The sequence below is a fragment of the Macaca fascicularis genome, chromosome 1 (genome assembly GCF_037993035.2).
Source record: "Macaca fascicularis isolate 582-1 chromosome 1, T2T-MFA8v1.1".
Taxonomy (NCBI): Eukaryota; Metazoa; Chordata; class Mammalia; order Primates; family Cercopithecidae; genus Macaca; species Macaca fascicularis.
The window spans coordinates 142,062,956-142,078,180 of NC_088375.1; the positions used below are offsets into that span (position 1 = coordinate 142,062,956).

At 39.1% G+C, this 15,225-nt stretch overlaps 1 protein-coding gene across 4 annotated transcripts in view; it reads right to left on the reverse strand.

The window, feature by feature from the left end:
- Positions 1 to 15,225, reverse strand: part of RPAP2 (RNA polymerase II associated protein 2) — an 89,977-nt gene that overhangs the window by 13,977 nt on the left and 60,775 nt on the right. For 2 of the 4 annotated variants that reach the window (XM_074001674.1, XM_005542740.5), the window contains one exon: positions 5,098 to 5,419. The exons of the other annotated variants lie outside the window; for them this stretch is intronic. In XM_074001674.1, coding sequence (XP_073857775.1) covers positions 5,386 to 5,419 — 34 coding nt within the window. In that variant the 3' untranslated portion in view covers positions 5,098 to 5,385. Of the gene's footprint in view, positions 1 to 5,097; positions 5,420 to 15,225 lie in introns of those variants that run through there. 4 annotated transcript variants of the gene reach the window in all.

Sequence of the window (15,225 nt, forward strand, 5' to 3'; positions counted from 1 at the left end):
CCTTGGCTTCCCAAAGTGCTGGGATTACAGGTGTAAGCCACCGCGCCCGGCCTTACAGTTTTAATTTAAAATGAATAACTCAGTCATTAATGTAATGCTTTATATACTATCACTCTGATGATTAGAGCAATTACAACAGGAGATGAGAAATCTAAAGGAACCATTTGGCTCTAGGATATTCAGGGGCTGGTCTATGAAAAATCTCTCGCATACTGGACCACTTGTGGATAGAGGATGCTTAGTAACCAAAACTATCTCATAAAGTTTCCAGCTGGAGAGAGTATTTTCCCTGGCTCATTCCATTCCAATCATACTGGCCAACCATATCTCAATTTGTGCTGAGGTTAAGTTCTCCCCACTTTAGATGCTTGCTTGGGGATATTCTCCCTCAGTTCTCTGCATGGTAGGATCCTTCATGTGATTCAGTTTTGTTTAATGTCACCTTTCCCTCTAAAATCCAACCTCAGTCTCACCTCTCTACTTCCTTTCTTTGCTTTTTCTCCATCATCCTTAATAATTGTCTATTTGTTTGCTTGTCTATCTCCATCCAAAAATATGTGAATGTCATGAGGACAATGACTTCATCTATTGTGTTCACTGTATCCTTCGTGCCTGTTACACTGTAGATCATCAATAATTACTTGTTGAAGGAAGAACTAGTTTAAGAGGACAACTATTTATTGTGATTACTGAAATGTTTTTCTTCTTCACAAAATTTTCCTCCTCTCATTTGATTGAGAGGAGACAAGGCCTTGCAGTGTCGCTCAGGCTGTACTGCAGTGGTGCAATCATAGCTCACCGAAGCCTCGAACTCCTGGGCTCAAGTAATCCTCCTGCCTCAGCCTCCAAAGTATTAACAGCTGGGACTACAGGCATGTGCCACGATACCCAGCTACTTTAAAAAAAATTTTTTTTACTGTCTTGCTATATTGCCCAGGCTGGTCTTGAACTCCTGGCGTCAAGCAATCCTCCTACCTCATCCTCCTGAGAGACTGGGATTATAGGTGTGAGCCACTGTGCTGGGCTCCCCTCCTTTCATTTTTAGAAGAATGGAGGAAACATTTTCTTCATTCCCCCTCCCCCAGGCCACACATTCTGCATCTTCCTGCCAGAATATTTCAGAACATCCATCAGTGAGGTGTGAGATGAGCTTCAAATTCATCAGGCATTAAATCATGACCTACCACTTGTTACTGAAATTCTCTTCCTCGCTTCCATTTGTCCTGGAATTCAGTGTTATCTGGGAAGCACTAAGACTGGCTAAGCGTGAATAGTGCAATGTGCCACTGAGCAGGCTTGGGCGTTAGCTTTAATTCACTTCCAGAACTACAGAGGAAACTGTGGAGCAAGGGGCTGGGCCTAGAGGGGTTGCTTGGTCCCTTTCTCAGGAACAAAAGTACTTAATTAAGCCTTACAGGTGAAATATGAAAGGAGAGGAAATTCTTTTCATTCTAAATGACATAGATTTACTTGGCCAAGGGAAGAAGCAATTTAGGATATCTACGTAAAGTTATTTTTAATTGGCAAATAAAAATTGCATATATTTATGGAGTACAATATGACATTTTGAAATACGTGTACATTGTGGAATGACTGCATCAAGCTAATTAACATATGCATTACCTCATATACTTATTTTTATGTGGTAAGAACACTTAAATCTGTTTTGATGATGATAATAATGACTAATATTTATTGCTTTCTAGGTGTCAGATACTTCTTTTTGTTTTGTTTTGTTTTTCTGTTTTGTTTTTTTTTTTTTTGAGACAGGGTCTCACTCTGTCACCCAGGGTGGAGTGCAGTGGTGCAATCAGAGCTCACTGCAGCCCCAATCTCCTGGCCTCAAGCAATCCTTCCAACTCAGCCTCCTAAAGTGCTGGGATTACAGGCATGAACCACTGCACCTGGCCCAAGTTTTTTTTAAGATTCCACATATAAGTGAGATTGTATGGTATTTGTATTTGTGCCTGGCTTATTTCACTTAACCTAATGTCCTCCAGATTCACCCATGTTGTCACAAATAACAGGATTTCCGTCTTTTTAAAGCTGAATATATGCCACTGTTTATATATATATATAAAATATATATACCATATTTTCTTTATTCATGTATCTGTTGATGGACACTTTGGCTGATTCCGTATCTTGGCTATTGTGAACAATGCTGCAATGAAAATGGGAGTGCAGATGTTTCTCTGACATACTGATTTCATTTCCTGTGGATCTATCTTATCTATCGTTCTGTCTTATTTATCTACCTACCTACCCACCCACCCACCCTTCAGTGGGATTGCTGGATTATACTGTAGGGCTATTTTGGTTTTTTTTTTTTTTGAGACAGAGACTCACTCTATTGCCCAGGCTGGAGTGCAGTGGCACGATCTCAGCTCACTGCAACCTCTGCCTTCCAGGTTCAAGCGATTCTCCTGCCTCAGCCTCCTGAGTAGCTGGGATTATAGGTACACACCACCATGCCTGGCTAATTTTTCTATTTTTAATAGAGATGGGGTTTCACCACGTTGGCCAGGCTGGAACTCCTGACCTCGTGATCCACCCACCTCAGCCTCCCAAAGTGCTGGGAGTACAGGTGTGAGCCACGGTGCCTGGCCTATTTTTAATGTCTTGAGGAACCTCCACATTGTTCTCCATAATGGCTGAACTAATTTACACTCCCACTGACAATGTGCAAGAGTTCCCTCTCCCAGGTATCTTCACCAATGCTTGTTATCTATAGGTCTTTATTTCTGTGTAATTCTGGCTATCACTCTTCTTGCATGGGGTATATTTTTATTTTTTTTAGGTAAATGAGAATAGCAGAAACTATAAGCAAAATGAAGACTCAACTGTTTTGGGGGATTTATACTCCCTTTCAGTCTCCTTCTATTAAGAATTAAATGAGGCCGGGCACGGTGGCTCAAGCCTGTAATCCCAGCACTTTGGGAGGCTGAGACGAGCGGATCACGAGGTCAGGAGATCGAGACCATCCTGGCTAACAAGGTGAAAGCCCGTCTCTATTAAAAAATACAAAAAACTAACTGGGTGAGGTGGTGGGCGCCTGTAGTCCCAGCTACACGGGAGGCTGAGGCAGGAGAATGGCGTGAACCTGGGAGGCGGAGCTTGCAGTGAGCTGAGATCCGGCCACTGCACTCCAGCCTGGGCGACAGAGCGAGACCCCGTTTCAAAAAAAAAAAAAAAAAAATTAAATGAGACCCAAAGGCCCCATCCCTGTGTTTTTTTGTAAAGTCTCACCAAAGTAAGCAGAATAGACCCTTTTCTTAATATAATGATTTGGTCTCTTTTCACAAAACTGCTAATAAACTACCTTCATGATTCTGAAGGATGGAGATTCTACACTTCTACATGTAGCATGCTGCAATGGTTAATAAACCTTAAATTCTAGACATTGTTTCTCATATATAATCTAAATGTCTCTTGCAGAATTTTATTTTCTTCTTCATTGAACTTTTGTGGGTGTTTTTGGTCGGGGGGTATGTAAGCTCTTAAAGTTATTCCTTCATATTCTTGAAAATGGTTCTCAGTTAATTCCAAGTCTTTTTAATCTTTCCTTATAGATGCCATCTGACTACTCCCTATTGGGATTGGTGTTTGCAGTGGTGTTCTTTCCTATACTCACTTCTAGCTTATCATTTTTCTAAAATGTAGTACCACATAATATAAATATTGTCCAAACTGTCCAAATTCAGTACTTCAAAATATAAAACAAAACATGTCAAACCCCACAGAAATATATCATAAAATAGACTGGGCACAGTGGCTCATGCCTGTAATCTCAGTACTTTGGGAGGAATGACCTGGGTGGATCACTTGTGGCCAGGAGTTCAAGACAAGCCTGGCCAACATGGTGAAACCCCATCTCTACTAAAAATACAAAAATTAGCTGGGCATAGTGGCACATGCCTGTAGTCCCAGCTACTTGGGAGGCTGAGGCACAAGAATCACTTGAACCCTGGAGGCAGAGGTTGCAGTAAGCCGAGATTGTGCCACTGCACTCCAGCCTGGGTGACAGAGCGAGACTCTTGTCTCACAAAAAGATAAACATATAAAATAAAAATGTTTACTTTCGGGTTATCTTTGAAGTACAATTGCAAGATCTTACCAGACACCTGCTTCCTCTTTTTTTTTTTTTTGTTAAATTGACTCCCCAGGCTCCTCTTTTCTCCTTATTCTTTATTCCTTTTTCTGTGCAGTATAAATTATGATATGCTAATTACTTACCTGTTTAATTTTTTCATTAATGAACAACTCCTACCCCATTATACACTGAAAGGGACTCAAGCCTCTATTCCAATCTTGCAACTTCTAATAGTGAATATCAAATAAAACCAGCATGGGAGTGGTGACTTATACCTGCATTCCCAGTGCATTGGGAGGCTGAGGTGGGAAGATTGTTTGAGGCCTGGAACTTGAGACCAGTCTGGGCAACAGAGCAAGATCCTATCTCTACCAAAAATAAAAAAATTAGCTGAGTGTGGAGGTGCACGCCTGAAGTCCCAGCAAGAGGCTGAGGCGGGAGGATCGGTTCCCACAACTTGTAAACTCGACCCCAGGAGTTCAAGTTTACAGTGAGCTATGATCATGTCACTGTACTCCAACCTGGGTGAAACAGTAAGACATACTTTGTCTCTAAAACAAAACAAAACAAACAAAACCCCATAATAACATGGTGGGCCCAAATAACTTCTACATAAATAAAAAACAGTAATGTATACTACAGCTGATATTTAATGTGGTTTATGCAGGAAATACTTTAAAAATAACCAGCAGAGAATGTGATTGGCTATAAGTAAAAACACAAGATTTCTGCTGAAAGTTATTCAAGTGATTTAAGTATGAATAAAAACCTCAAAAGGTGACACTTAAGATGGCTTAACACAGGCTATCTGCTGGTGAATATAATTTGAAAACAACTTACATAATAAAAACTTGCAATGTATAAATCATAAACAAGAGGAAACTGCTCATGAAACCTCCACCGATTCAAACCTCACTTCTGAAAAGACAGATATCCTTCTGTAACAATTCTTTACCATATGGTAAGTGACGTAACAACAAAAGCAAAAAGCCAAGTGTCAAACTGCATCTTATTGATAAGACCTTTATTTAGCTGACTGCTCCACATATGCTACACATCAAAAGGAAAGAACGTAAATCAGGTTAGGACAAGTACCCTCCATTTGTTATTACTGAGCTATCAAACAACATCTGGTTAACAGGAATTATTATATACAGTAGTAAGAAGAGTTTCAAAGTTTGGGCAAGATAACTGAATCAAGAGAGGGATTTTTAATTGAAAGTTGGCATTTTTATTAAAACCTTCTATCCAAGGATTTAGAGCTGTACAAACTCTTGACTAAGCCTCAGAAGTTATCCATAATTTTGGAAGTCACCAGTTTGTATTCTGTCAACAGAAAAATACATATAAAGAGTTAAAGTTGTGGTTTATTGAGCAAGTGGAGCTAAACTGATGAATCTCTATGCTATTTATTTCGTGGAGTACAATAAAAGTCAGTAATGAACTTGGATTTTTTCTTTTTCTGAGACGGAGTCTTGCGCTGTCGCCCAGGCTAGAGCGCAGTGGCACGATCTCGGCTCACTGCAACCTCTACCTCCCAGGTTCAAGTGGTTCTCCTGCCTCAGCCTCCCAAGTAGCTGGCATTACAGGTGCCCACCACTGCGCCTGGCTAATTTTTGTATTTTTATTAGAGATGGGGTTTCAGCATGTTGGTCAGGCTGGTCTTGAACTCCTGACCTTGTGATCCACCCACCTCAGCCTCCCAAAGTGCTGGGATTACAGATGTGAGCCACTGTAGCCAGCCATGAACTTGGATTTTTAAGTGGCCTTCCCCATTCTGGTCCCTACTGTCTTGCTTACTACACTCATACTGAACCACTGGAAACTCCATACTGTAGCTCCACAATCTGAATTATCCTTTCCTGAATAATCCTAGGTGATATGTGTGAAGATCACATCAGGCACCTGCCTAATATGATATAGCACAGGTATCTCCAAACCTGACTTTCAAAACTGGGCAGAAGTAATAACTCTTTCATAGAAAGATTTTCCTAAGTGTTCATAATTTATTTCCAAATTTGCAAAATCAAACGAGTAGGCTGTTGTAAAATGACACGGGACAACACTCCTCATACTCAACATAATCTTACAGAATAAAGAGCTGTGAGAATGTCTATGTGAATAAAATGTCACCAGAAAGCATGCTTCTCTATGGTTTGGGGTTGGAGGAAGGGACAGGAAGTGAAAAGCCACACACTTTTCTGTACCTAACAGATTTGAGAAATTACTGGGTTCATGCAGAGTTCTGCTGCAGTAGGGAAGCCTGTTCTGCTGATTACCATGCATATAGGTGATGAAGATGTAAAGACTGCTAAAAGATAACACTGGGCTTAAAATAAAATTTTTTAAACACTCACTCTTTCACCCTTCAAGAAGTTAGGGCTGGGAAGGAGAAGGTAGGAAGACTATTTCTGTCAAACTGCCATACCTTCAATGTGTACATGCACAGGCACTATGTTTATCACTTTAACCAATTAAAACAAATGGGTATTATAATACCTGATACTTTGAAGGCTTACAATCAAACAAAAGCAAAAGCCTTCTGGGAAAGACGAGGCACTAATTAATAATGGGTTGGGTAAGTAAAGAATCTAAAAGATGAGGTTTAACAGCATAGTTTTATTTTAGGAGGCTATATGGTTATATTTGAGGAAATCACACTTAATTTTCACAAATGTGTTTTAGGTGCAACCTATCCAGTCAGTTTCCTTTTGAAAGCTGAAGTACCTGAGGCTTTGGAGAGGGTAAAGGAATTATCCAGGGTCATACTGGCTAAGAAGAGTGCGAAAAGTGGAGACCTTTATCACAAAGGTATTTTGTCTATTTGCTTATCTATCAGGCCCCAATACTTTCTTCCTGCATGGCAGTAACAACTGTCACTTTACCCATATTTTATCTTCTTCTAACACTTGAGATTTTTCCCTTTTCTACGTGAACAAGTGGTAAATGATAAAGGATTAAACCAAAATACCTGTTTGCACACCCATACAATCAAAACTGAAATGAAGAGCTGTGACCGGCAACACAAAGGGTCAAAATGTCATCTATTTTCAGAAATTGCAGGGCTCCATACAAACCCCAGACATTTTGCAAAATGCCTCTCTCAGATATTGAAAAAAAATTCTGATATATACTTTCAAAAGGAATTTTATCTGTATGTTAGATAAAATATACAATATACACTGCATGCTTCTTAGCATGAAAGTAATTACAATTTCATGTTTAATATTAACTCTTTATCTACCTTGCTTGTTTCTTATTGAGGAAAAGGCAGAAGATTCAACTCCATTAGTGAGACTCTGAACACATCTGTCTCATCTGTGGCCCTTGGCTTCCTCCCCAAAGTAACACAATAGCTACTAGGGCACACAGAAAGAACCTGTCACCCTGTTGAAGAGTTCTTCTTTTTCCATAAAATAACATGGACTGGGCCACATGCATAGGTAACTACTTCGTGGTACTTTGCTAAACTGCTGTTATTGATATGTTTTGCAGTAAACATGGTTTTATAACTGACAAGGAAATAAATGCCAGGAGGTCAGGGCTAAATTTAAAATTCCCTTTTCTAAGGGACATGGCCTGGCTCTGTCACCCAGGCTGAGATGCAGTGGTGCGATCACAGCTCACTGCAGCCTTGAACTCCTAGGCTCAAACAATCCTCCTACCTCAGCCTCCCAAATAGCTGAGACTACAGGCAAGCACCACCACGTCCAGCTACAACATTCAGATACTTTAAAATGGATGGTGGGAAACTTTCTAAATTGGAGATAGAGAGTTTTTCCTGAATGCCAGTTCTTTCCTAGTTGTTCCCTTTGTGGCAGGAAAGATTTCAACAACCCTGTCAAACCTAAGAAGCTATCGTGATTTCCAAGTTTGTTAATTTTTTTTTTTTTATAAGACTGACTTGTTGGTCTTCAACCTTCCTGTGAAGTTGCAGGAAGTGTTGGGGCTCAAGTGACTTTCTTAAGGTCATGTAAGTCAGTAAAAGATGAACAAATAACCCCAGAAGTACTCCCACTAGTCTACACTTCTAACCGCTAGACCACACTAGTTCACATGTCTGATTCATTTTAAGAAATGAGTAGATCTTACAATTTTCAAAGACCCACTTGGATATACTCTTCAAATAATTTTTGAAATCTGTCATAACCAAATAAAGCATGCAAATGAAAACCAACAATTCTGCTGTTTCTAATCATCCTTCCTTTGTGATAGTCAAGAGGAACCTTTCAACACTATTAATGATTTTAGAAGAAAGCTAAGTACCTCTAACCAAGCAAACCCTGGTATACACAGCTAAGTCAACTGATTTAGCACTTCTCTACTTAGCACACCAATGTGCACTAGAATTAAGACAGTGGTTCTCAATTCTGCCTGCACAAATTAGCATCACTTGGGGAACTTAAAAAATTCTTATGCCCATGCCCCACCCAAGACCAATGAATCAAAATCTTTGAATCAATCATTAGTATTTTTTTAAAGCCTCCCCATGTAATTCTAATATATAGCCAGTGCTGAAAACCATGGATGTGAAGCTCTGTTAAATTTCCAAATTGAATAAGTTTGTGTAGTTCTGTTTATTTGTTATACTTATTCACTACACTTTTGGAAGAAATTGGATAGTAAAGAAAATGAGATTTTTATATAAATGTGTAACAAAGCAGAAGGTCCCAATGAGAGGTCTTACTCAAGGAGGTTTATACAAGGGAGGTATTATTTCTGCCTGTGGGGTGTTAAGGAAGGCTTCTAAGGAATTGGTAACATTGGAACTGGATCTTGAAGGCTACAATAGGCAGATATGAAAAGAAAATAAATTTCAAGCATAGGTCAAGTCCTATTAAAGATGGTTGTGGGGGAAACAGTCAGTGGACATAATGTAAAGACATAAAAGAGAAATAAGATGAATAGGTAAGTTGGAGCCACTTGTGAAGGGCCTTGAAATCATGCAAAATTATGTGGCAGGAGCTGGGAAGTCACTAAGTTTCTGAACAAAGGCCTGCCTTGATCAGAGTTAAGCTTCAGTGATATGATTTTTTTTTTTTTTTTGAGACAGAGTCTTGCTCTGTGGCCCAGGCTGGAGTGCAGTGGCCGGATCTCAGCTCACTGCAAGCTCTGCTTCCCGGGTTTACGCCATTCTCCTGCCTCAGTCTCCCGAGTAGCTGGGACTACAGGCACCTGCCACCGCGCCTGGTTAGTTTTCTGTATTTTTTAGTAGAGACGGGGTTTCACCGTGTTAGCCAGGATAGTCTCGATCTCCTGACCTCGTGATCCGCCCGTCTCGGCCTCCCAAAGTGCTGGGATTACAGGCTTGAGCCACCGCGCCCGGCCAGTGATATGATTTTTAAAGCTAGAGGGAAGGATGGACTAGTTGAATGAAGAGACACACGGCAAGGAGACCTGCTTGGGAGGGCTATAATTGCAGCAGTCTAGGCAAGTAATGAAGGCCTGATGTGGGTTAGTAGCAGTGGGAATGGAGAAAGACAACTGTATATGGAACTAAAAGGACTTAGCAATTGATTAGCTATGAGAAATAAAGAGAAGCACAGTTCTGGGTAATTAGGAGGATACCAATACCACCAAAAGAAACAGGGGCCATCTGAAAGGCAAAATGACTTCATCTCAAATTTGAGAGTTTGAAATGCTTGGGAGATATCCAAATGAAGGTGCCCAGCAAAAAAGAAAAAAATTTTGGTCTACAATTTAGGAGAGATGTCAGAGCTGAAGATACCATTTTGTGGGGAGAAACACAAGAATTATTTGATTAGGATGACCAATTTTCTTTCTGAGGTAACTCTACTTTTCTTCCTTATGATATTTGCCTTGATTTTTTGAACTAATATCTCGTTAGTACTCTTCCAAACCTCTTGCATCCTTGCCTTAGCTTTTTTACCTAGCAAAACCTACACCCTGAGATAAATGTTGCAATCTGCTTTCTCCACACCTATAATAGATGGCTGGAAACTACTGGTGGCATGGGGATATGGGGAAGAAGGGAACCCTGAAGGTCGGTACCAGTACAAATCCATGATCTGTAGCCTCATCTGGATACTTAATGTCACTTGTCAATTTTCTCTCACCCTGAATTAGCTCCTTTTCTGAATCCTCTCAATGACTACTCCACTATCATTACAGTTGACCCCTGAGCAATGCAGGCATTAGGGACACTGATCCCCTCCCCCATGCAGTTGAAAATCTGTATATAACTTTTGACTCCTCAAAACTTAACTATAAATAGCTCACTGTTGACCAGAAGCCTTACAGACAACATAAAGTCGATTAACACATATTTTATGCTATATGCTTATAATAAATATTACATAATGCATTATATAAGGATATGTATTAGAGCCTTACAATAAAGTAAGCTAGAGGAAAGAAAATGTTAAGAAAATAATGTGGCACATATACACCATGGAATACTATGTAGCCATAAAAAAGGATGAGTTCATGTCCTTTGTAGGGACATGGATGCAGCTGGAAACCATCATTCTCCGCAAACTATCGCAAGAACAGAAAACCAAACACCATATGTTCTCACTCATAGGTGGGAACTGAACAATGAGATCACTTGGACACAGGAAGGGTTAAGTCTGTTTCTATCCAAAACAAATGGTTACTGTTCAATCTCTTTCCTACCCTTATCATCAGGTTCCTCAAAAGAGAAGCCAACATTTATGGACTCCACTTTCTTATCTTAACTTGAGATGCAGGGGTTCATATACTTCTTCAAATTATAAAAAGGGCTTCTATTTTTTCAAATGTGCCTTTTTTTCCCCCTGAGGAAGGAGTATAGATTTTATTCCTACTTTCAATATATAACCTTCTGTCTCAATGTATAACCTTGGCTGCAAAGAATTGGCTAGTGGCACTTAATTTTATATGTTTGGGAACTTGATTTTGGAGCATATAAAAGTTGTGTAAGTCTTAGTGTTTTAGAGCAACATTTTTCTCTGCACTGATACCAGAATAATACTAGTTATAACCTGGCAGTTGCTTTATTCTCATGAAACATTTTTGCAGTGCAGCAGATTTGTCACTCCTTGCAATGAAAAATCTCTGAGTGACAAAAAACATTATAATGTGGGGCTTCAAAACTCACTGAAAAGAAAATCAGTAAATAAATAAAATGGAAATAGTCCTGGAGATTCAATTACTGTAATGTCTTTTCACCACCACAGAAACTGCAGGTGTTCACCAAGCAGTTTGGAACAGTTTCTGAAGTGCTTTTGCTGCACTCAGAATTTTCAATGTTAAGCCTTGTGTATTGTGATATGTTCCCGTCTTTTAAGGCAGATTATACTTGAGTTGTACTAAAATAACAAACAGCCAAATCCCAAACTCATTCAAAGTGAATGGTGGGACAACACAAACAGCCAATAGTGAGAACCAGAAAATTCCAGGCTCTTTTTCACCATTTTGGCTCGTAAAATCTGCTTTACAACTTTGTAAAAATATTTAAACAAGGAATAAATAAAATGGAAGCATTTGAATTTTGCTTCCAAACACCACATGACTTTATTTGTTAACTGGAATTATCAGAATGAGAAAAGTCAGAGGCAGGAAGAATATTTAAAAGCTGTTGAGTCTCTATAATACATAATCTAAATGGAAGTGTTTAACAACAGAGAAGAAAATACAATCGGTGACCGGGATCTTGAATTTCACGAGCACTCTTAATACACTTGGGAATAATTTTTTTCTCCTTGTAACTTTCATTCAAGTTTGCAAGGCTATTTTTTAAAATACATTCAGTAAAACTAGTTAAAGGAAGAGTTTGCCTCTTGAGTAAAAAATTTCCATTAGGACCCATTAATATTTGATAAATGCTTCCAATTCAACGAACAAATACCAACCTGTAAAACATTTAAAGAATTCTTCAGAATTGTGTCTGTGATGCATCAGATAAATAACTACAAGACATAGTGCCACCTCTATCGACCTGGTAACTAACTGCTCTATAACCAATTCTTCTATTTTGTCAGTCCACAGAAGAGAAAACAGTTAAATCCATGGAAGATAAAAGCAATATTTGGAATAAAGTTTTGAATCAAAGAAACATTTTAAAAAAGTTAAAGTGTACTAATTTTATAACTAATGAATTACAAGATAATCTCACATTTATATTTAACTTTGTTTTTTGTTAATTTTATTAAAGATTTTATAAAAATTGTATTTGCAAAAAGGCAATGCTGGATTTGGTTAAAATTAGCAATTCTTTTAAGGCTAAATAGTCATATCTTTATCAGACTGTATTCATGTGGGAAAATATGAATCATTATAGAGATTATATCTCTATAATGAAAGTCTTTTCTTCAGTCACAATAGTAAGCAACTCTTTGTTTTTTCATGTGCAATGCAATTTTACCACTGTTACCAAATCTATACCGTAAGTCCATAATATCAACAATAATTTATCCAACTTTTTCCCATCCCATTCATTCTTTTGATGTATCAACAAATATTCACTGAATGCTTACTAAGTGCTAGAGTAAGTGCTTGGCACTAGGAAGACAAAAGTAATCCCGACAATGTCTTTGACTGTATGGAGATTATGTTTTGGTAAGAAAACTGCTTCAAATTCACCTCACTTACTACAGATATCTTTCCTGGCTTAGCACTGTTTACATATTGTCCAAACACAATACTGAATAAATAAAAATTCTCTTATTCTCATGTAGAAACTTACATGTGTGCGCATATGTATATATGTACATATATATACATATATATATGCTTTTTTTTTGGCAAATTATATGTTTATGTTCCCAAAACCAACTTGTGGGTCATGGAACGTGAGAAGGCAGGGGAAGGTAAAAGTCATGAATATGAGAAAATAAAGGTTAGTCACCATAATTAAACATAGTGGCTGTATAACTCAAGCTCAGAAATGCCTAAATTAATTCTCCTAGGGGTATCATTGACCTGTGGAGAAAGGAGGGGAACAATCAATCAGAGCCAGAATGAAACTAATAATACAGTAATGAATGTAACAGTAATGAAAATTAATAATATGGGTTTTTGGGAGCTGAAATATACAAGGTTTGGTTCCTGCGCTTTTGAAATTAAGAACAGGAGGCAAAATGTTACCAAATAACACTGACATTTAAAGCAAGGAGAGAGAAATATGTGGCAGATAAGTAGGAATGTGGGTGAAAGGAGTTAGGAAAGAAAAAGAGGCAAATACACCTTTGATGTCATTCCCAGTCTCTTCATGGGCCACATTCCAGCAGTTACCCTCTAGTTCTTCCAGCCTTGCCTGTCTAATGTCTCCTTCCCCTCTGCTACCAAAACGCTCAAACTTCCACTATCTTGAGAATCTTCTGATGATTTATCATATCATATTGGATGATGAACCCCTTCTCCTTTCTGCTTTTGCCAACCATATGAAAAGAGTAGCTGGCATTTGCTCCGTCTAGTGCCTCAACACCACATGTAATACTATAGCAGCCTTTACAATCTGGTCTCCACTCATCATTCTGTAGAAACTGCTTTCTTGAAGGTTACCCACACCACCTAATTGCCAGGACCACAGCCCTTAGTACTTATTCTCATTCTCATTCAGCACAGAGCAACTACTTCATCTCTAGAAAGGTAGTTACTACATTTTTCTTGAAACTTAAACTTAAGTAAGACTCTTTAACAGTGTTCTGGTTGATTACATACCTGTCTGAGGCACACTGCAGGGCAAAGTACATGTTTTGAAGTCAGATAGGGTCTGAGTCTGAATCTCAGCTCTGACCTTGGGCAAAGTGTATGTCTTTACAAAGCCTATTTCTTCCATTGGTGAGTGGAACACCACTGACCAGACTGAATTGTGAGAATCAAACGAAAATGTAGAGTCTAGCACGGTGTTTGCATTTAGTTGGTGCTCAAAGTGTCTGTTTCCCCTCTCTCCCCTTTTCTGCTTTCTCTGTATTCTTCAGGCATTCTTGGCCTTGATCCAGCTGTCCCACAAAGTTTTGTCCCATCTTGACTGTGCATTTAACATCCTCTACCTCTGCCATCTCATCCATCCCAATGCTGACACCAAAATCTAGGTCTCTGATTTTCATCACCATTCTTCAGCTCTAGTTCCACATTTTCAACTCCTGTCAGGGAGCCATCTAACTGATAATCTGCCTAAATCTTAAATTGAACAGGAAGTCTCAGCACTTGCAAAACAGGTATAAAACCAAGTGCATCGCTAGGCATGATGGCTCATGCCTGTAATCCCAGCACTTTGGGAGGCCAAGGCGGTTGAATCATCTGAGGTCAGGAGTCAAGACCAGTGTGGCCAAAATGGTAAAATCCTATCTCTACTAAAAATACAAAAATTAGCTAGGCATGGTGGCACACACCTGTAATCCCAGCTACTTGGGAGGCTGAGGCCGGAGAATTGCTTGAACCTGGGAGGTGGGGGTTGCGGTGAGCCGAGATTGTGCCATTGCACTCCAGCTTGGGCAACAAGAGCATAACTCCATCTCATAAATAAATAAATAAAAATATAAATAAAATAAAAATAAATGCATCACCTCTTTCAATTAGTTCTTCCTACCTACTTCTCAGAAGGCACCAGTATCTTCACAGCCACCTGTCTTAATATCTTAATATTATGTTTGACTTTCCCCAACTTTGCAAAATCCTATAGATTCCAGAGCTATAGTGTTTCTCATAATTTGTCTCTTCCTTTACATTTCATTGCCTCACTGCTCTTCGTTTAACTAGGCTGTTACTAGTAGAGGCTTTGAGAAAATCAATTCCATAAAAGGTGGGGGCAAGATCCAGAATGCAAAGGATTAATGAGAAGCACTGGAGTCACTGAGAGCAGACAAGCTCTTCAAGACATTTGATAGCCTGAGGTCAAGAAAAAAGGATAGGTGTATTTGTCTTTCCTGTTTTCTTTTTTTAAAATTTAAAGATGAATAGGCTGGGCATAGTGGCTCACGCCTGTAATCCCAGCACTTTGGGAGACCGAGGTGGGGGATCACTTGAGTTTAGGAGTTCGAGACCAGCCTGGGCAACAAAGTGAGACCCATGTCTACAAAAAAAAATTTTTTTTTAAAGCTGAGCATGGTGATGCATGCCTATGGTCCCAGCTACATGGGAGGCTGAGGCAGGAGATCACTTGAACTCAGGAGGTTAAGGCTTTAGTG